This window comes from Fundulus heteroclitus, chromosome 12 (assembly GCF_011125445.2).
Source record: "Fundulus heteroclitus isolate FHET01 chromosome 12, MU-UCD_Fhet_4.1, whole genome shotgun sequence".
Lineage (NCBI taxonomy): Eukaryota > Metazoa > Chordata > Actinopteri > Cyprinodontiformes > Fundulidae > Fundulus > Fundulus heteroclitus.
The window spans coordinates 24,216,386-24,239,135 of NC_046372.1; the positions used below are offsets into that span (position 1 = coordinate 24,216,386).

Sequence of the window (22,750 nt, forward strand, 5' to 3'; positions counted from 1 at the left end):
ACTACCAGCATAATTCTGTTCACCCTCCATGATTCAATATGGAAAATCAAGCTAGCAGCTGCTTCCCCTCATCATGAACAACCCCCCCGTACCCCCGCCCACTTTGATGGAGTTTTTCACATTTGTCTGGGGTGGAAATATGCTTTCACATGGGGGGAGTTACACTTCATGCAAAACTCTGGTGGCCTTTTACAGTAAACTGGAAAAAAGTCGTCCTGATCCAAAACAAATGACCAAATACACAGAAAGGACTCCCTGGTAACCAGATCAGCCCTCCGCCAGTCTCACACCCCAGACCTCACCTCTGGGTCTGGAGAAGAAGCAGATGGAGGAAACATGACTGTGGAGGAGATATAGAGATGGTGCTAAAAGTGGATATTAATTAAATATCAATATATATCGCTATATAACAATATCCAATAAAGGTGATATGACATTTCCAATATTTCAAGATGCATTAGTCTGTCATTACAGTATTTGTCACTGAATGACGTTCCAGAGATATTATCGTTTTTTTGTGTTTTTTATATTTTAAAGCAAATGTTTCTAAAACGTTATAGTGCAGAAGTTTTATAAACATGGTATGCCATAAATTTCTACAGGCATCTGTTGTGGTACAATTTTTGGAACTTGTTATTTCTAGTGAAGTGAATTCGTCCTCCAGCTTCAGAAAGTCGTCGAAGTACAAAGAAATTACCTTTTTTTTTAAATAAGTACTGATTAAAGCCACAGTGTAGAATTACAGGAACGGTTGATTGGAGGCAGAATACGAAGAAATGAAGGATGACTCAAGACTGTTGCGCAGCACTTTATGTGAAACGGACAAACTCCCTGCAGCTTTTTGTTTCACCATCCGAGGTCAGACTTTAACCTTGCGACTAAAGAACCGCTGCTAACGTTTCAATAAAAAGTCCTCCGATGGTTTAAAGGTGGCGACCGGCTTCTAAAAAAAACCAAAAAAACGTCCGGAGCTGAAAAGTGAAGGTCCGGTGTGAGCGTAGCCTCCTCTTCCTCAGAGCCTCTGGCAGCCCGTCGGACTTCAGGCCGAGGTTTCCATGGAGCGTGAACAAAGCCATCTGGGCTGAGGAATGCGGTTCAGGAACGCTCTGACGGACGCGCTGGAGCAGCGAAAGCGTGGGGGTCCTGATAAGAGCCGGGAATGAGTGCTGTTGGGTTTCAGCTTCGTCTCAGAACCTCTCTACCATGTCAGACATCCTCCCAAACAAGGACAATTACACGTCCTTTAATTTTCAGCGTTTGTTTCTGGGCTAAGCTGCTTAAATATACGTGAGCTTTTACGTTTTATTGTTCATACTGGGATTGGTTTCATTTAAAGATGGAGGCAAAATAATGGTATTTAAATTGTGTAGCTGACAAAGCTCATCTGTTCCTTGAGAGCACAAACGACTCTTTTAGCTTCGGAAAACAATTAAAAGAAATTAGAGACAAAAATAAACCCGTATCCCATCATGATTACGCTTCCTTCCTCTGTAACGGTCTGCAACAACACAAGACCTGGGAATACGTTTCCTCAGGTCCTCATTGAAGAGCCTTTAACGTAAAAACAAACACGGAGAAAAGATTTTACAATCACCCCCCCACACACACACACACACATTTCATGTGGTCAGATCAGAGCGTATAAAATCTAAAACTGAGGCGTCTGCACATGATTCAGACTTTAATTAGCTAAAAGGTGAGGAAGAGGAGAAACCAGGAGGTAAGGATCAGTGCACGCTGTGGAGAGCTGGTGGATAATGAATAACTGGGAGGGGGGGAAGGGCCTGTTTGGAGCAGCTGCAGCTGCAGCTTCAGCGCAGACCGTTCATAACAACTTTTATTAGAAGAATCTGTTCAGAGGTTCAAACCTTTGTGCTTCGTCACGTGGAGGAACGGCTCAGTTCATGCTGCCCTGGTTCTGAGGTTCTAGCTGGTGCTTAGAGCTGGTTCCTTCATACCGACCCGGTTTTTATGCTCGTATCTGTTGCACAGACCTGTAATCAAGTCCATTCCTCCTGGCCTGCTTCGTGTGTCTGCCACAACAAGAAGTGTATGGAGGGTTTTCAACCAACAACTTTATTGTGAAGATGCCGACTGATTAAACCTGCTGATTGGGAAGTAAAGACAAAGTTATAAAGCTGAATCTAAGGCTGCACGATATGTGAAAATCCTGCAATAATAATGGTAAATATTGTGTTGATGTCAGCAGTTAAGGTTGTCATGATAGTGAAATTTCAAACACAATAACGACACTAAGAAAAGATGAGATTAACATTTCTTTGAAGGTGCAAGGTTATATCTGGTTAAGGGTACAAAAAAAACATTAATTAGAAAATGACAAACTTGTTACTTTTGACTGAAAGGACAAGTCAGACCTCGTTTAGAGAAATGTACAATTTAAGTGTTACTTCCCTGTTTAGTAAACCATTTTACCAGATAATACTAAGTATAAAAGTTGAATTTCAGATTCCCATAGTTTTATTTTAACAGGAAAAAGGTTATCTGGCTGAGAGAAGGACTTTTCAACAAGCCAGTTTATTTAATGGGCAGTAAGGCTAAACAGTCCACCACTTGGAGCCATAAGGAGACGAGGTTACAGATCTACTGCTTGTTTACCCGTAGTTTGTCATGAAAAGCCATTATAAGATGTTTTAGACGAGAAAGTGTGTCTTCAATCCAGGTTATTATCCGATTCTGAGTTAGTTTTTGGACTTGTCGGGTGCTGCAGACTACCGCTGACAGCCTGGTCTCTCCGGGGAGGTGCCGCGGTTAACCGGTGTCGCAGCAGCGTTTAGTTGCCCGACCGTCTGATTTCCTGCAGACTGGATCTGTTCGTCGTGGCTGAAAATATCAAATATGATGATCTTTGCCAGAGATTTTCAGCATTTGAGGTTAATTAATTGTAAAGTTTTTCGCCACAGTTCTGCAGCTCTGCTCTCTGCAGCGGCAAACACAGAGAAAGGAAGAGCCGAATCATCACAGTGTGAATATCTAGCATACGAAAATAACTTCACTGCGGTCAGAAGTCCGTGGTTTTGTGCTTTAAAGTTCATCTTGTCGCCTGTTGCCTCATAAAGCCCCAGATTTCAACTCCATGAGGCAAACTTTGGAGCAGATCAGATGGTTTTGTCTCCCCTCTCCCACCACCACTGCGGCTTTATTCCTGTGGAGGCACAGAGAAGCTGTGCTTTATTTTTATTTAGTTATGCCAACATGACTAGAATAGAGGAGCGGTGCAGAGAGGGGCTGGGAAGAGGCTTCCAGCATCCACTGCAGGTTCACCAGGTTCTGCAGCTTTTCCCCACTGCCATCAGACTGTTGAACTCTAAACTGGACTCTGCGTCACTCGTGCACAGAACTGAACTTTATGGCCATTTCACATCATTATTTTGCACTGCCAACGTTGCTGTTTAAATTTAAAATACACAACTGAACGTTTACTGCATTTTTGCACCATTATCTTGCACTGCCAACACGGTGGAACATTCTTCTGCACACTTTTTTAAAAACTGTCTTCTCCTGCATTGTTACATTCTTATCACTGCTGCACTTTATATTGTAATGATTGCAATCTCATTACATTGTCGTTAGCTTTATGCAACAAAATGTCGTCTTGTATGCACAAAACGACAAAGTTTGTCTGAGATGTATCGCCATCCACAGAACCAGTAACGTTGCCTGCAAGATGAATTCTCGCAGTATTTGTGCGTTCACAAACACATAAGAGTTCGTTATGTTTGTGTCTGAGCCAAACACGGTTCTGGCCAATCACGTTGCAGTATTGAGGTTTAAGGCGGGACATATCAGCTGTAACAAACATAAACATGGCAGCTGCTGATATCACGTCTGTTTAAGAATCCACCGTTTCTTCTTTGATAGAACAGCAAGAAGCGCCTTTACTAGCTTAGCTGGTTGTGGTTTCTCATGGCGTCTGCTGCTCAGATTGGATAATACAACTTGCTGCGTTTGGAAATCACGCAATAGTAAATAAAGTCCAGCTGAGGTTTGTTAGGGCTCATAGGAGAACAATCAGCATCATGAAGACCAAGGAACCCTTCAGACGGAGCAGGGAGGAAGTTCTGGTTCAGTTTAAAGCAGGCTTTGGTTCTTCAACGACATCTCAAGCTCTGACCGTCTCCCTGAGCTCCTCTGATCTTCATCTGGACCACCTGCAGACCTACCAGGACATGGAGGTCCACCTGGACTGAGATGTTTTAATTAGGGAAGCAGCTGAGGGGCTCAGTCTGGAGGATCTAACTCTGGAGGAGCTGCAGAGAGCACAGCTCAGGTGGAAGAATCTGTTAGTCATGCATGCAACAAATGGAAGAGTAACAATTAGAAAGCAACCCTGCAAAGATAAGTGGACGTGAATAAAAATATTAACTATTTACTATCCTACATTCTATTACAGTTACATTAAACTAATCTGTTTGCGTTCTCTGGTATTAAATGCGTTCTACATTCCTCCGTTTAGCTAAAAACAAAAGACCCGAGTCTGCTCCGTTCTTCCGAATGGAGCGGCCGGTTTTATTTAAGTTCGGAACTTATTAACAAAGCTGAAAACACAGGAAGACAAACTGAATAATACATATGGGATGTGTGGTTTCACAGATAGTGTAGCGTATTGAGTATACGATACAGGAGACAGTATAGTTAGCAAAGAATATAGTTTAACTGAGCATTTTCTCCCTTTCTTTGAAAGTCGTGCCGAACTACGGGACTGCAGCCAAATGCCACAAATACTTTAAGCCTCTGCAGACTGAATTTCAACACATTGTTGATCCCTGCAGAATAATCTGTGGATGGTTCTGGGTTGGTTTCTGCTGTAGTCCTCTCCGTGTTACTGGCACCGTCTGAAGGAGGCTGCAGCGCTCATGGTGTGGTTGTTTTGATGATGTTAGTGCGCACGCTTTGGTTTTTAAGCTCCTGCACGCTGCGGCACGCCTCTGATTTACATGTGGTGAAATTACGACGGCGTCTCAAAGCTTTAGTGACGCCAGGAACATTCGCCGACTCAGCTTATTGACTTCTTCTCAGCGGGTCGTTGAAGAGAATCTAATAAAAGTTGTAAAATCTCGCTTTGGGCGTTTTTAGAAACCCGTTCATTACTTTAGTTTTGCTGTTAATTGGTAGGACGTTTGGTAAAATTATGGGGTTCTTTACCGGGAATGGCATTTAGCTGAAATGATAGTTATTCTCCAAACTGCAGTTTGCAACTACTCTGTAATGTTAAAGACGACTGTGTTTATTTTTAAATCGAGCAACTTTGAAGCTTCTGACTCAAAATGAACTAAATGAAATCAACATGATGCATTTACACTTTGACTGCTTTGCATTTGGTGTGTTTTACATTATTTATTTGTCTGATAACTTGGTTTGTTCTCCTTCTGTAGACCTGGGACCTCCTGGTTAAATAAATTAGTGGAGTTTTATTGCTTTGTGACGTAATTTATTTAGAACATATGTGGCTGAATTTGAGTGATGGGGGGTGATTTTAATATTTATTTCTGGATTATCAGTGGGAGATCAGGGTGTTTCATTACATCTTTTTTTGATTTGCTGTTCTCTTGCTCTGATATTTCAATTAAAATCTACTTAATATGAAGTTAAATAACATTTCTTCCTTAGTTTTTATTTAGTTCTGGTCGACCCGTGTTTTTTGGCGTCTCCCTGACGTATTTTCACTCCACGCCACGTTAAACTAAAAAATGTAACGCTGCTCTGAGAGGCCGATCATCCATCGGTCTGAATCCTTCAAAATGGGTTTTCTGCTGGTTTGATCAAAGCGGTTCAGGTCAGGCTGGAGGTTTAGTTTTTTTATCTTTTGCTTCGAAGATATCAGGCGGCAGAAAATTAACATGTTGCGTTTTCCACTCGGCTCATAAGGACCCGGCGCTGCAACGACAGCCTACAGCAGGGGTGTCCAAACTTTTTTGCACATGGGCCAAAATCGTCAAGTCAAAGGTACTCGAGGGCCACAAAATGAATCAATAAATAAATAAATAACCAGTATGTGAATTTGTTATTTTTTTTTACCTGTTCTACAAAGCATGATCATTTTATTTAAACAAATTAGTCAGAAATTCAGCCAGAAAGGGATGTGTAAATCATTGTAGATCCAAACACTGCAAAAAGGGAACTAAAAGTAAGTAAAGTTTTCTTAAAATTAGTATATTTTCCCTTGCTTTGAGTAGCTATATAAGACTATTTGCCAATGGGGTGAGTATTTTTACCCCTAAGATGAGATAATTAGATATCCTGCGCTTGAAATAAGATGATGGAGATGAAATGTTCTTATTTTAAGTGCAAAACCCTTATTCAGCTGCTCAAATCAAGGAAAAATACACTAATTTCAAGAAAATTTTACTTACTTTTAGTTCCATTTTTGCAGTGAAGTTATCAGAACAGGATTTGGTTAAGTATTTCTTTGAAACTATCAATAATAATTTTGCCCTAATTGAAAATGAAAAGTTGCCAACTGGATCAGCCACCTTTGCTGGTGGACCAAATCTTTCTTAAAATGGAGTTGGAGGGCCGCACAAAACCAGCACAGGGGCCGCAAACGGCCCCCACGCCGCACTTTGGACACGCCTGGCCTACAGGAACCTGTGGAGCCGGCGATCAGATCGGTTGTTGTTTTCAGAAGCCAACGGGTCAGTCGGGCGGTTTGTTTTCTCACAGACGGCTGCAGAAATACGGCTGCAGGGTCGCTCCCTGGCTTTTCTCATGAGGTTTGCACCAGTTGATGTTCGCTGGTTGGACATAATGTCCCCAGGCCTGAAGTCTCCACTTTTTAAAATGTGTGCAGTGAGTCTGAAGATGGTTTCGAAATGGAAAAACTACATCTCAGCCCCAGTGCGGACACACCGGCTCCAGGCCCGGTAGAAAAACAGCCTCCTGTTGGTTCCTATTGGTTAAATGCTGGAAAAAAGGTTGTGAACCAGATGAAAGTAGGAGCAGTTTGAGGATTTGTGTCAGCAGAGTCACAACCTGATAGACGTAGAGGAGATAATTCCTCCGTTTGATGTTCTCCTGTTTTTGTTTCCTTCTAACAGAGAGGAGGTTCATGAGAACTGCGTCCGCTGGAGGAAAAGGTTCACCTTCGTGTCAAAAATGAGCGCCAACCCCCACACCGGAGTCCTGGATCCATCCGTCTGCAGGGTGTCTGTCAGGAAGGTACGAAGTGTGAAGCTTTGGGAGGGTTTTATTTCTGTAACACTGTTTATTGTCTTTCCCCTTGGTTTGGGTATGGATTGTGGGAGGCATCTAGAAGCAGCTAGTCAAGCTATGCAGACACCATACTGTGGATTATGGATATTATTTACTTTTAGATATGACTGATTAAGGCTAAACAATAAATATCATGGATCGCAATACGCAGATCGCAAAGAATCGCCTGCAGTGCTATAAGTGTTAGCGTATTTCGGACTGTAAGGCGCACCTAAAATCCTTACATTTTGTCAAAAATTTACAGTGCGCCTTATGATCTAGTGCACCTTATGTATGATTATCATACTGATGTGTTTTTGTGGGTCACAATGCGCTCACAAACCTGTTAAAATGCGTAAGCACGACTTTGTCAAGCAACAAAGCCGCAGCAGCGCTAGCGGGTCTCTTTTATAACTCGTGTTTATAGTCGCTTTAAAGCCCAAATAAGCGACTTCACGTTCAGAAAAGGAACCCAGAAATCTGCGACTCACAGAATTTACAAGCAACTTTAACCAAAAAAAAAACAAGCTCAAAGTCTCTTATGTTAAGCGGACTTGGCAATAATACAAAAAAAAAAACATTTCACATGAGAAACGTAGCTATTAGCTGTTAGCAGCAGTTTGTTACCCAAAACACAGAGGACATGTTGACATCGTCACATTTATGTCACTCCGCAGCTTCTGTAGCAGCTATTGAGCGCTTAACGTAGGGCTGGACGATAATTCAATACGATATAAATCGATGATAGGAAAAAAAAATGGTCGATAAAAAATTTAGTAGAATAACAGTTTTCCTTCCTGTTGCATTCTAGCCATGTAGGTTAATATTACATCATTAATTCTCCCAACCAATCACAACGCAGACCCAGGAACCAAGCTCCGCCCCCTTCAAAGAGTTCACAGAGCACACGTTCTTTTTTCTTTTTTTAAAAAACTTGCAGTTTTGGTAAAAAGTTGGTTGAATAAAGGGTTTGAATCCAGTGTTTGTCTTTATCTAAAAATAAGTCGCTAGGCAAAAGCATAAAATGACCATGACTGCACTTAAAATCTACGTTTTGAAATTGTTGATAATTATCGATATCGATCAATATGATTTCTATTTTATCAATGTTTTTTTTTTCTATATCGTCCAGCCCTAACTTAACGGCGAGATTGTTTGTAGTTTATTTATCGCACCACTAGATGGTGCACCAGTGTGTAAATCCTACACACTGAAGAAGAAGAAGGTTTAATATTCAGGGGCACCTTATAGTCCAAATAATATGGTAATTATTTAAGCACCCTGCCTTTTTTTATGCAGCCTAAAAAGTTCGAGAAGGTAAAGTTGATAAGAAACTACAGCTAAATTGTTTTATTGCCAAAACATCACAGGTCAGCCAGAAGCAACGTTTTTATTAAAACTTTGTGTTTGAGATGGAAATGATGGATGATTTTGTTTCAGTAGCTGATTTACTTCTGATTGTCTGGGGTCTGTTTGCTGTGATCCTAAAGCAGAAAGACAGAAATGCTTTAATTTTTCTGTATTTATCACAAGTTATATCATCATCACAGCCTTTACTAATATCATGCAGCTCTACGACTAAATATTATACAGGAATGAATTCAGGGTTCCTAAACAGTGTGGAAATATTTAATGTTACATACTTTTATTTTAGGGCTTTTTTTCTTCTTTTTTTTTATCTTTGTACTTATTTACTTTTCCAAAATATCAATTATTTATTTGCTGACCTCTTTAATTACGGCCATCTTTTTTCTTTTTAACCGGTAATTCATTTAGTTCCTGTTTTACCTACTTCTAGAAACATTAGGAGATTTGACATGAATAACATTCAGGAGCCATAATGCTAATAACCATTGTTAGCATTATGGCTTTGAGCCGGACCACTCCACAGGTGTGTGTGTGTGTTTTTCTTTTTATGGAGGGGGGGGGGCTCAGCCTTTGGTTTGAACCGTTTGATTTGGGGTCTGTAGTTGGACGCTGCCCTAATCAAAGCTGAACCGCTGGGTTCATTATTGTCTTCCTGTTTTCCCCGCAGGAACTGAAGGGAGGAAAAACGTACACGAAGGTAAGAGCTGACGTCCGCCTCCTGCTTTTCTAAACACATAGAGAAAGTTAGAGATGGGCCTGGGTCTGTTTCTGTAAACTCTAATGCCATGTCATGTAAATATTAGCATTTCTGGCCGTGCTCTGACAGCTAAAAACCTCAGACCGGGTGCAAACATGAATCAGAAACCTGTCCGCCTTGCCTTCCCTTTTGCCAGGAAGCCGGGGAAACATCCTGGCAGCGCCTCTCTGAGCGTAGCGCCTCCCGGCAGAATAGTCACGCAGCGAGTCCCTCAAGCACTTAAACTCACGCCCATTCTTGGACGATGTTGCACGACAGGAACCGCTTCCTCTGTTGTTTTTTTACCCGTTCTCCTTTTAGATTTCCGTGAGTTAAATTTACTCCACTTCCCTCCTTAGAGGTCGACTTCCTTAAACGTGCACCTATGAAAACAGAAGCTACCCTAAAGAAAGGAAGACCTGAGGGACGAAGAATGGGAACGTTAAACTTTAGCAGCAGCATCACGTAGAGCTTAGATAACGGGCCGGATCCTCCTGGTACCAAGGGCTGAGGTTAAAGTCGAGTGATGGGGGGTCCTTATCTGAGTTATTTGTGACGGTGTTGGAATTTAGAAACTCTTCAGAGGTCAGAGGTTTTACACTTAGCAGCAAGCGTCGCATTCTTGGATCAATCAACCTTTATTTATAGAGAGTTTTCCACCCGGAGAGACCAGACTGCTGCACAGCTTCATAGAATAGAATCTATATTAACCAGAAAATAAGCCATATACAGTAAAAAATGATAGAATAAGAGCAGTTAAAACAAAAAAAGATAAGAAAAATAAAACAAGGCTGATGCTCCTTCTCACCGGAAATTAATTTTACGTCTTTTAAAAGATGTAAAATAATTCCAGGTATCGGCCATCTTTAGTGGAAGGTCACTTCAGAGAGCCGCAGCAGAGGAATCTATTTCTCCTCGGCTCACAAGGCGCGTCTGAGGAGCGTCAAAAAGAGACTTCAAGGTTCTACTGGGAACGGGCGTTATCAGGTGCTTGATCGTTTAAACATTTAGAAACCAAAAGTAAAACCTTAAAACCAACCCTTAAACGTTCAGCCAGCCGGTGCAGGGATGACAGTATGCTCACGTTGCCTAGAAATAATAAAGGCCACTGTTAGTAGGGCTGGGTGTCATCTAGGATGAGCCGATACGATTATCTATAAAGCTCAGCTTGATTTGATTTTACTCCAATATCGATATTTATTACTTTCAAATTAATGCTCAAAGTCATTCAATCACCAAAACCAGCCAAATATTATATTCATGGTTAATTTATTGAACACTGATATATTAACAGGAACATAAAGTTAATTTGGTTCAATGCGTTTAACGTATCACAGAAACCAAAAATGTGACCAAACGTCTGATTATAGGGATGAAGGAGCTTCTAAAATCCTGTCGGCCGTTCAAGTTCGTCTCACTTCCTCGCTGTGAACAGTAATGGTGCGCTGTAATAACGCCCCCTAGGGGATGGGAGGTATATCGATATTGAAAGCCAGAATATCGCCATTAAATCGCTTTTCAAAACATCAACATTAATCTTTGTATCGTTTTTATGCACAGCCCTACTGTTAGGTAGATAAAGTTTGACTTTAGTGATCAACTACAGATGGAAGAAGCTCGGTCGGATTCCTGCTTATCAAAAAATACCTCAAGATTCCAGACAATGAAAGAATGTCTTTACTGTCATCAGTAGCAGGCTACAGCAAAATTAGAACTGCTGCTCAGCTCGTTTGATTATTTACTGCTGCTATGGATCCTGGAATAAAACTCTTCCTGAATCTCAGGACCTGGGCTCTGTGGCCTGATGGGAGAAGCTGGAGCTGGCAGCGTGTTGACGGTTCTTTAAAATGTTCCCGGCTCTGCTGAGCCAGCAGGACGGTGCACAGCTGTCCAGATCAGGTAGAGAACTGAAGATTTTCCTCTGCAGTGGGAATTAAACGCCGGCAGCTCTCCTTCCACACAGACGATACACCAGGAAGCTCTCTGGTGCAGAGCGACCAGGAGTGTCTTCCTCAGGTTCTCTTTTTAGCGGTCTAAGAAATGCGGAAGCTGCAGTGGTGTTAGTCCGGGACAGAAATTAGTTAAATGTGATTCACAAAAGCGTGGAACAACTTGTTCTTGTACTGAACGGTTCACCAAAAGCCCCAAATTAACGGCATCCCTGCTGATGACCGCTGGACTCAAGCTTCTGTCCAGAACGGATGACTTTAATCTAGCTTATCGTGTGAGGCTGATGATAAATGTTTTACTTTCTTTACTTTCCTGCTCAGAGTCCCGCCTTATCGGCTCCAGTGATTCTGAAAGTGAGAGAACCTCCAGATTTAAAACAAAATGTGACAACGTCCTGCCATTAAAACGCATCTCCAGTGGTAAAAATAAACTGAGACCACATCTGTAAAGACCGGTGTGTGGTGTTTGCTCCCTGTCATAAAGTAAGACGCAGTGAAGCGACTCTGGTTGCTAAACACTGGGCGTTCCAGCGTTCTCCCGTTTCTCAGCTCGCTCCTGAAATAGACGGCAGTGATGAAAAGCCTTCATCAGGGAGTCTGGAATTAACCCAAACTCCTCTTCCTCCCCCCAGCTGGGCTTCACAGACCTCAACATGGCCGAGTTTGCCGGATCGGGCTCCACGGTGCGCTGCTGTCTGCTGGAGGGATACGACACCAAGAACACGCGGCAGGACAACTCCATCCTGAAGGCAAGGAGACGGCAGAGCTGCAGCCATCAGCGCTGCTTCCATCCTCTGCTGTTACATTTCAACTTAAACCTGTTCTATCTTTATCACCTAAAACCCATTAAAGATTTGGTTTTCCAGACCAGGCTTCTGTCTGAGGTTTATTTTCTTTATCACCGGCGGGTTTGTTTAGATGACGGGACTTTTATTTAAATAAAAGAAAAGCTTACAAATTTGTGGCGTACATTTGTATTAAGCCTTCGATAGAACCGCCTTTAGCTGAAGTTTCAGCTGTAAACCTTTTATGGTCTGACATAAACTGCAGTGACATAAACTTTGCACATTTAAAAACATTTTTGGTCATTCTTCTTTACTAAACAGCTCAGACTGGACCGAGAACAAGGCCCAGAAACAACAGTTTTGTCACAGATCTTCAGGTAGATTTAGTTCTAGACTTTGACTAGGCCATTCTAACCAATGAACCATCAATCTAAACCATTTTATTTGGTTCAGGAAGATGTGACTTTAAGTTTAATGTTTAAAGCTTAGGATGTTGTTGCTGAACCTGATCCTGTTTAAACTTCTCCAGAACCTCCCTGACCTTTCTGCTGGGTTCTTCATGATACTGGTTGTTCTCTAATGTTCTCTAAAGAACCTCTGAGGCCTTCAGAGAACAGCTGCGTTGATACTGGGATGAAATCACTGCCAGGTGCATCCAGTTTACTAACGAGGTGTGCTGAGTGGTTTTTAATTAAGAGTTAGGAGAATACAAAGGGATGGGTGTGATTTAGTTTTAACAGGCATCGTTAAACACAATCTGAAAATAAAATAATCCAAATTTATTCCTATAATTTCTGCCTTTACAGAGACCTGTTGGCATTGATTTCTGGGCTACTGGTTTATTTAGTTATTAAAACTGTTTAGTTCGTCTGGAGTTCAAGATTTTCACACAAAAAAAATGTATTCCTGCAAAATATTTGAGCAAAACCCAAATAAAAAAATGCCATTTTATTATCCAACACCAGTCTTGAACTAATCTTAGTCTTACAGAAAATTACTGAGCAGCAGATTGATGGTCTCCATCTATTCAGGGAGGAGTCTGGGAGCTCTACAGCGCCACCTAGAGACGCCCAGAACACACTGCTCTGAAGCAGAAAATGAGGCCGCAGAGGTTCAGGTTTATTTCACCTACTGGATTTAACCTTTTATATAACTTCACATTTTAAACTGTGACGACAGAAACACAAAACTGCACCAAAAACCGAAGAGAAAAACAACTTTTATGACGTCAGGGTCACTGTAACCACCTGGGAAACATTTTCCTTCATGTGAAACTAACAGATTTTTGTGTTTGGCATCTTGAAGGTGATCATTGGAATGACTCTTCTTTCTGGAGATCCCTGTTTCAAAACGTAAGTAGGAGCATAATTACGTTTTTCTTCCCGTCGCTGTGACTTTGTTTAAATGATGGAACCACAGAGATTATAATCCATGCCTCCTGAAACATTTTAGTCCACATTTAAATAATAAAGATTCAATTAATGTAACTTCAACCTTTTCTATTCAGTTTTAAAATACTTTATCTCAGTTTTAATTTATTTTGGTTATATTTTTACTGTTGTCCCTCCAGGTGTGTCTGAAACCTTTGTTGCTGCTTTTCAGCTGCTGGTTGTCTTTGATGCATCTGGTCACAGACCTGAGGAGGGATGTTTCAGGCAGCCTGTTTTTAATATTAGAAGCTGCACAAAGACATTTTTCACTTCTCTGTTTTGCATATTGGGGGAAATACCCCGGAACATGTGTATTTATTGTTTTATATTTGCTAACAAGGATTTATCACAGCTGCAGGCTTACATCACACAACAGGCCAAATAGGAACGTGTTTTTGTGAATTAAAACATGAACCCTCAGTAAAAGTTCACCTACTTTCATAATACTAGCGAGTCTTGGTGTTACAAAAAGTGGACTCTGTGATCCAGTAAATGTTTTTCTGCTTTAATCAAATGAAAACTGGTTCAGTCTTTCTGGTTTTCTACTTTGATGCGTTCTGTTTGAGGTTTTTCTGTAACGAAAGGATGAAAACTTTTCTAATCTTCAGGCGTTTGTTGAAACAATGACTCGTTTTTTCCTTCGGTCGGTGAAGAGCATCTTATCTGCCAAACGTACCAGAACTTCCTGCTCCTTTCATCTCTGCCAGACTGATAAAGCTGTCGCATTGTTCCCCCCCCCACTGCAGCCCTCCAAGCACAGCAAAGTCCATCTCCATCCCGGGACGGGAACACACCCTGCAGCTGGACTGCAAGGGGGAGGGGACGGCCGAGGGAAGCGGCCCGGCTGGAGGGGTTTCCCTGGGCCGAGCCTCCAAACCTCGGCCCTCCATCATCAGCTCGGGTGGGTCCACACCTTCAAAGCCTCACGTTTCAGTAAAGCCCACAAACTTGTTTTTGGTCGGTGAAATGCTCTATTTGAGCAGAACTGGGCCTCTGGATCAGCATCGGGTGGGCGAGGGTTTGACTCCCGTGGAAAATCTGATGAAATTTTTAAAGGAATTTTGTACAAGGTACAAAGATGTACGTTAAGATAAGGCATCAACATCTCCTAGATGGCAAGTTTTTATTATTTAAAGCTTTTTATTCTTAATGTTTCTTATTTTTGCAGAAAAGAATTTGCTAAAAGTTGGATTCATTTCAACTTTTTATTCAATCTTGCATTTAATCTAAAACCAGACGTTTTTCTCAGGAGTTAAGCTCAGCTTGGATAGATGTTATGAGGGATTTAACTGGATTAATTTAGTAATTTCTTCTTGGATTAGGATTCAATAAAATATTTTTTTAACTAGATTTATCCCTGTTTCTCCAAAGGATTTCTAATTTAACATGAAATTATGCAAAGATGGCATACAAACAGGTAAAATGTGATTATTACCCTGATTTATTTGAACAAGATATTTTTCAGTGTGCTTGGAAACGTTTTGTTGTTTCAGTTTGAAACCTTAGAAAATGGATCCTGTTGAAAAGTCAAACAGGATTTTAATGAGGAGCTTCACTGCAAAAAGGGAAGAAAAATTAAGTAAATTTTTCTTGAAATTTGTGTATTTTTCCTTGATTTGAGCAGCTAAGACTATTGGCCAATGGAAAAAGATGTTTGCACTTATAATAGAACAATTCATCTCCATCATCTTATTTCAAGTGCAGTTTATCCAATTATATTATTTTAGGGTTAAAATACTCATTCAATTGGCAAATAGTCTTATTCAGCTGCTCAAATCATGGAAAAATACACTCGTTTTTAAGAAAACTGTACTTTTACTTCCCTGTTTGCAGTGTGAGGAGTGATTATTTTAACAGGGCGGTCAGAGCTGGACCGGGCCAGGTCTCGGTCCAGATCCATAAATTACATCCAGTTCTGCTTTCCTGCTGGCGTGAGCGTAAACAACGACCGGCTGGAGCTGATCTGTCGCCTTCGTCCCGCCCACGCACGGCTAACTGCTCCGTTCTGCTTCCTCTGGTGTCTCCAGGTCTGCTGGACGACTCCGACACAAATCAGAACCAGTCGGGTCCGGCGGACGTCTTCCAGTCCGGCCATTCCAGGAACTCCAGCTACGCCAGCCAGCAGAGCAAAATCTCAGGTACGTTCAGGTCCGAGGCGTTGCTGCGTCTTCATGGACGATTCAGATTTATGTTGCTGTGCGGCCTTAAAAAGAAATGTATGGATTTTTTTTTTTAAAGAAGGTCTGGATGGTTCTGGAAAAACAAAATCCAACCAATAGTGGAGAACTTGTTCTGTAAATTACCTTTATCTAAATTTAACTGATTCCCTTCATCTTTGATTCCTCATTGAATTTCTGACTCAAACACCACAGCTGATGGCAAATAAAAAAAAAAAACTTTTGAGTTTCTAAACAACTTTAAGTTATTTTTTAAACTCCTTACAGTTTAAATGTCAAAGCATGAAAACCGCTTTAAACCCTGAAGCAGAAAATCCACCTGGAACGTCCTTTGGTTTGTGAAGCAGGACAGCGATCCAAAACACTCCAGAACGTCCACCTCTGATTGGCTTATAATGGCCTAGTTAAAGTATGGGCCATAATCTCATAGCGATGCCGTAACAGAAAGTTAAACCTCCGTCTGATAGAGAAATTAGTTTGCTGTGAAGGGTTAATACCCGGGCTCTGAAGCTCCAGTCTGACCTGGTTCTGCAGGACGCCGCCCATCGAGGGCTGGAGTTTGACATCAAAGTGTCACAAAAAAAGCCCCAATCTGCTCCTTCACTGCTTCTGTTGGTTCCTAGTTCCTGCAGACCTCCCTGTCAGTGCCTCCTGCATAGCTAACCTGCTCCTGCTGCTCCTCCTGCTCCTCCTGCAGGCTACAGCACGGAGCACTCCTGCTCCTCCAGCCTGTCTGACCTCACGCATCGCAGGAACACCTCCACGGGCAGCAGCGCCTCCGGAGGCCTGTGCTTCTCTGCCGACACGCCACCAGAGGGCGACAAGGACGCCGGACGTCCGGAGAGACCCCCCCGGCCCCCCCGGCCTGTGCTGCCCCCAAACCGACCCCCCAGGTACAGATGGAGAGACGAGAGCAGTTTGGTTTCTGCATTTAGGAAGCAAGTGTAAAGAAATGCTAATTATTTCAGCCCCACATGACCCGGCACTGATAGACAATGTAGGCAGTACATTTTTAATTTAGAATACACCTAGGTAGATTTTTTTATTTGCACTTGTTTATATAAATAATGAATAACCTATTTTTTCCTGGTAGCTGAAAGTTAGGGCTGTGTGATTTCAGAAAAATCTGCAGATAAAATAGAAACCATATCGATCCATATCGACAAATTCAAGTGCAGCTCTGGATGTTTTTAGCTGTTCCTTAATGACTTTTTAGAAAAAACTCAAACTCTGAATTCAAACTCAACCCTGTATTCAACCAACTTTTTACCAAAACTGCAAGTTTTTAAAAAAGAAAAAAGAACGTGTGCTCTCTGAACTCTTTGAAGGGGGCGGAGCTTGGTTCCTGGGTCTGTGTTGTGATTGGTTGGGAGGATGTAATGATGTAATATTAACCTACATTGCTAGAATGCAAATAGAAGGAAAAGTGTTATTCGATTGAGCTTTTTATTGGTTTTATTTAGTTTATACTTTTTATCGCACCACATGTCTATCGATCGATATATATATCGTTATTGTCCTACGGGATGGACAACCGGGTGTCCGGGGAAAAGAACACTTTTCAGTTATTGGTTTGTTTTATCAAATATCGCCACTTACATCCATATAATCCCATTTTATGCTGATATGTAGCAGTCCTGGTGAAAAGGTTTCTGTCAGCATCGTTTGCTGTTGACTGTGTTTCAGGAGGAAACAGGACTCTGTGGAGAATCACCCCACCTGGGTCAACGACACCCGTATGGATGCTGATGACATCGTGGAGAAGATCGTGCAGAGTCAGAACTTTGCGGATATCAACAACACTGAAGGTACGGGGGGGGTCAGTCAGTGCAGAGCGAGCTACAGGAGCTTAGAGACGCTTCTTGTTTGTCTGAGAGGTAATTAGACCCTCAATATAAACGAGCAACGCTCAACTAACACTTATGCCCTGAAATTCTATTTGCGAAAATCAATCCCTCATACCGAGCATGCATGAAGCGACAGTGGAGAGGAAAACTCCCCTTTAACAGGGAGGAGAACCTCCAGCAGAACCAGAACCAGGCTCAGTGTGAACGCTCATCTGCCTCCACCCACTGGGGCTTAGAGAAGACAGAGCAGAGACACAGAAAGCTCAGAAGCTCACATTGACCCAGGAGTACTTTCTATGTTAGATGGTAATAGAGGATGATCTGCCTCCCCTGATGATGTCACAGCTAACAGAAAGCCAGACCAGGTGTACCTTCTATGAAGAGAAAAATGACAGAGAACAAAAAGTTAAAAGATGAAATAACAACAAACAGTGCAGATTGGAGAGCAGTAGGAGAACTCAGCAGAGAGAGAGAAATAGACCCTGATGTCGTCCAGCAGCATAAGCCTATAGCAGCATAACTATAGAGGTAGCTCAGGGTAACATGAGCCACTCTGACTAGAAGCTTTGTCAAAAAGGAAAGTTTTAAGATTAGTCTTAAAAGTAGACGGGGTGTCTGCCTCACGGACCAAAACTGGGAGTTGGTTCCACAGGAGAGGAGCCTGATAGCTAAAGGATCTGCCTCCCATTCTACTTTTAGAGACTCTAGGAACCACCAGCAGACCTGCAGTCTGAGAGCGAAGTGCTCTGTTAGGAACATACGGGGTAATCAGAGCTCTGATATATGATGGAGCTTGATTATTAAGGGCTTTATACGTTAGAAGGAGAATTTTAAATTCTATTCTTGATTTTAACAGGAAGCCAATGAAGGGAAGCTAAAATTGGAGAAATATGATCCCTCTTGTTGATTTTCATCAGAACTCTTGCCGCAGCATTTTGGATCAGCTGAAGACTTTGAACTGCATTTTATGGACTTCCTGATAGTAAAGAATTACAATAGTCCAGCCTTGAAGTAACAAATGCATGGACTAGTTTTTCAGCATCACTGCTGGACAGAATGTTTCTGATTTTTGCAATGCCTCACATCTGTTAGAAAACTACAGCTCCAGTAACGTTCTCCTGTTCTCTGTCTGCAGACAGCAACCTGCGGCTGTTCGTCAGCAGGGATGGAACCACCGCGCTCAGCGCCATCCGGCTGGGGAGCAGGTGAGACGTTCCCTGTTCTACCGTCTGTCAGACAGCAGGTGTGGGTCAGCATGGAGCATCTGGGCGTGTTTGTCCTGCGCTGACGCCGCTTCTTTAACCGCTCCTGCGACACTGAACCACTTCCTGTCTGGTTTCTCAGCAGTTTGCCAACGATCTAACGGCCGCCGCAGCTGTTGTGTAAATCTGTTCTAACGGGTTTGAGCTCGGCGACAAATCTCTTTGTTGTTCTCGTTAAAGAGGTTCTGGAAACGTTCTTGAAAAGAGAAAATATTTGTTTCCAGATTTTTACATCGGCCCAGTTCTCTAAAAGCTTCAGTCCATTAGTTGTTCCTTTGAACATTTTCTGGATTTTGAGTCAGAAAACGTTCAGGAACGTTGAGTTAAATGAAGAAAAGCCTGAATGCAGATTTTTTTCTTTCCCTCTTTGGGTTTAAATCCCAGTTCAGGGTGCTTGCGCAAATCTTGAAAGTCTTAATAAGTATGGAATTTTGAAACACTGTTTTCCAGACCTTGAAAAATCTTGAATTTTGTGTGAAAGTCTTAATAAAGTATGGGAAAAAATGTATGGTAGAATTTTACAGTATGCTCAAAGGCATTGTGAAATGAAAAATAGGAAGGTAGGCTATAAAACTATAATTTTACCAACTGGTCATGTACTGTATTAGCCTAATGGAATCAAACACTTGTTTGATGTGAAATTCATGTACTTGTGATTTTCATGTTTTGAAACGTTTTCATCAGTAAAAGCATAATTTACTGTGAATAATGCATTTATTCATTGAATACTAGCCTATAAAAATTAACATTTCTAATAAACAGTTTGTACAATCTCAACCAATGAATAGGCAGTAGGCACACAAGTATACAAGCACATCAATTTAAGGTCTTGGGGGGGAAAAAATATCAGTTTTTAAAAAAAGTCTGGAATTTTAATTTGGAAAAAGAGCAAGCACCTTGGAGATTGTTTTTCTCTGAATCGTGCATGTTGCTGCTTGGCGTCTTCAGCAGCGTTATTCTGTTGCTGAAGGTTTATGACGTGCTTCCTGATGGACGACGCTCTGCCCTCTCCTCTCCCTGCAGGGTTTCTGCCGGCGGCTACGAGCCGGTGGTGATCGAGAGCCATTAGAGCCGCTCAGCTCCTCCCTGGTTTTACTGGAGCTTCAGCCGGTCTGACGCCATGAGAGGGAAAACCACGTCCGTTTGCACTTTATGTCCGGTTCACGCAGCCTTGCTCTGCTGTAGCTGTGTCGTTGTGTCGTTGTAGGGAATGCACACGTTTCAGAAATCCCCCGTTTGTCTCCAGCCTTCTGTTAAACCAGAGGCTGAAGCTGATTAGAGGTGGATGTGATCACTAAAGGCGGAGAGAGGTTTGATAAAGCTCTAATATCTGACATTTATAATAGGAAAACAGGCTGCCTCCTCCTTCATTTTCCTTCCACTGCAGACGGGAAAACCCTCTTGTTGTTATTTTTAAGCTGAAAATAAATGAAGAGTGCAGCTGGGTTTGACCCGTTCAGGGTGAATATTGAAGGTCTGACTGCAGCTCGAGCCGCAGATTCACAGTTTAATCTTTTACTCTTTCTGGCACTTTCTGCACACTTTGTTCTGTAAACCTCGTTGCCTTTAAAGCAACCTTAAAGTTCCCGCTCTCACGTTCCTAATTACCTCCTTAAATCATGGAGGAAAGGCTCGAATCACAAGTTGAGCTGAATGCTCCCAGTAGGAGACGCCCTGTGGGTGAACTACGGCTGGATGGATGATAAAAGAGTTTGTTTCTGTTAAAGTGACAGATCCACTATAAACTGAAAGCTTTTTTTTCTACTCGTGATCTGAATCTGAACCGTTTTTGTCAGTTTTTTTTCTGTGAAGACGGGTGAAAACGTGACTGCAGAATGTCTCACTTTACTGAACACACGGGTCACATGGGTTATTAGAAATCTGGTTGATTAATCCTGCTGGTTGGGATTCCCGCTCATCAACTGAAGCCCAAAAAAAAAAAAAAGCAACCCGGGTTTCAGCAACGTTTCACTAAAGCAGAATAAAAAAAACACCTTCATTAGATTAGAAGAATGTACCACGTCCAACACTAAAAGTCTCTGAGGGTCGATGATGAGCGTTTTTCTCCCTGTGGATCAGGGAAGCTGCCTGTAAAGTTTCTCTCCAATGAGCCGCGAAGCACCATGACCACGGCTGTAGGAGTGCTGGACGGTGAGGAGAGAGAAGGTTGTTCCATGAAGGACTGGGTTCTGAAAGCCACCCGGATCAGCTCTGGGTTCCGCTCGGCCTAGAACCCGTCCGGATCCGTTCTGCCTGTTCGTTGGGTCCAGCTGCAGGGGAGAAAGGTCTCCGTTGAGCTCTCCGTTGCCCCCTGGTGGAGCGACGCTGCACCCGGTTCCTGAGTTTACGCTGACGTTTTCTGGGAAAAGGGAAAATTTGGAGTAAACGTCGCTGAAGGATTTACAGTTTTTAGTTAATCTGCCAACTTCCTGGAGAGGATTGACACTATTTGTGTTTGGAGGATTAAAATCCACATGTTCTAATTGTGAAAAGTTGTTAAATATGCTCATAAAAGCTCAAAATGCTGCTGCCAACGTTTTGGTTCTACTTTCTAAAAAATTAAGACTTTTCTGGCATTTTTTTTTTTTTGTTTTTTTGATTGAGAGATTTTCTAATTATATTTCAAGCTTTAAAATAAAAACAGTCCTTAGAGTAGAAATTCCATCTTCTGCTTTCATTATCATATATGAAGCACCAGAAACATTTTATCCTCGTTAACGCGGCTCGTTTTAAGCCTCTCCAGCGTCGTGTTGCAGATGTTTTTGTTTTTCTCACTTTTGGGGATGAACCACTGAAAGCTTAGTCTCTGTTCTGGTTTACGTCACCGCCTCATTTTATTTTCTTTTAAGACATTTATTTAAGTGTTTTAGTTTTTTTTTTTGTCCTCTGGAGGTTGTTATAAGCTATGCACACACCTCGCCTCCCTGAGCTTATTTTTTTCTTTTAAGTGATTCTAACAGATTTTATAATAACGTGGTTTGATCTAAAGTTTATAGAAAACAAAGATGGAGCTGACCTTTCAGTCTCCAGATAGTTTTGTTTTTTCCTCCATTTTTTTCCAAACAATATATATTTGTGCAGAATTGACTTTTAAACAATAAAAATGCTAATCCACATTCATCTGTCTGATCGTCTTCTTTGAAATCGGAGTGATTTATATTTAGTTCTAATATTTATTATTTAGATGACAAGATAAGCAGAATAATAAAATATTTTAATGTGTATTTTGAATTTAATTTGCTGTAGGGTCTCTAAAGAAACTTGGAAGAATTAAAAAGGGTTTTAAATGTTTAAGTTTATAATTGACTCCAAGCTAATTGTAATTCTAGACACCCACCAGCAGGGGGCGGTGGACACAAGGTAATCTGATATTAAAGTTTCAACATTTGTGCTGGTTTCATAAAAGATAGGACAAGGAGAAGAATGACTCATTAAATGTGGTATAAAAGTAAAAACTTGTATTCTATTTATTTTTATTTTTTTGTAATGCGGCATAGCAATACATCCTCTGCAGATTTGATAAATAACGTAGTTTGATCAAAAGTTTATAGAAAACAAAGATGGAGCTGACCTTCCTGTCTCCAGATAGTATTTTTTTCGCCCTTTTCTTCCCCACAATATTTATTTGTGCAGAATTGATTTTTAAACAATAAAGATGCTAATCCACATTCATCTGTCTGATCGTCTTTGAAATCCGAGTGATTTATATTTAGTTCTAATATTTATTTAGATGACAAGAAAAGCAGAATAATACAATATTTTAGTTTTGTCGCTTTTCAATTTAATTTCTTGTAGGGTATCTGTAAAGAAACTTGGAACAATTAAAAAGCCTTTTAAATGTTTAAGTTTATGATTGACTCCGGTCTAGTTGTAATTCTAGACAACCACCAGCAGAGGGCGGTGGACACAAGGTAATCTGACATTAAAGTTTCGACATTTTTGCTGGTTTCATAGAAAATAGAAAAAACAGAAGAATAACACGTTTTT

The 22,750-nt window shown here is 41.5% G+C and overlaps 1 protein-coding gene across 1 annotated transcript in view; it reads left to right on the forward strand.

Annotated features, from left to right (window-relative positions):
• The window catches only part of LOC105928158 (protein FAM102A), a 45,648-nt gene extending 24,940 nt beyond the window's left edge, over positions 1 to 20,708 (forward strand). Inside the window, exons 3-12 of the mRNA XM_036144332.1 lie at positions 7,056 to 7,176; positions 9,245 to 9,274; positions 11,895 to 12,011; positions 13,353 to 13,399; positions 14,224 to 14,378; positions 15,505 to 15,615; positions 16,352 to 16,547; positions 17,341 to 17,462; positions 18,637 to 18,706; positions 19,787 to 20,708. Of these exons, the coding sequence (XP_036000225.1) occupies positions 7,056 to 7,176; positions 9,245 to 9,274; positions 11,895 to 12,011; positions 13,353 to 13,399; positions 14,224 to 14,378; positions 15,505 to 15,615; positions 16,352 to 16,547; positions 17,341 to 17,462; positions 18,637 to 18,706; positions 19,787 to 19,832 (1,015 nt within the window). The 3' untranslated portion in view covers positions 19,833 to 20,708. The remainder of the gene's footprint in view (positions 1 to 7,055; positions 7,177 to 9,244; positions 9,275 to 11,894; positions 12,012 to 13,352; positions 13,400 to 14,223; positions 14,379 to 15,504; positions 15,616 to 16,351; positions 16,548 to 17,340; positions 17,463 to 18,636; positions 18,707 to 19,786) is intronic.
• The last annotated feature ends 2,042 nt before the right edge of the window (positions 20,709 to 22,750 follow it).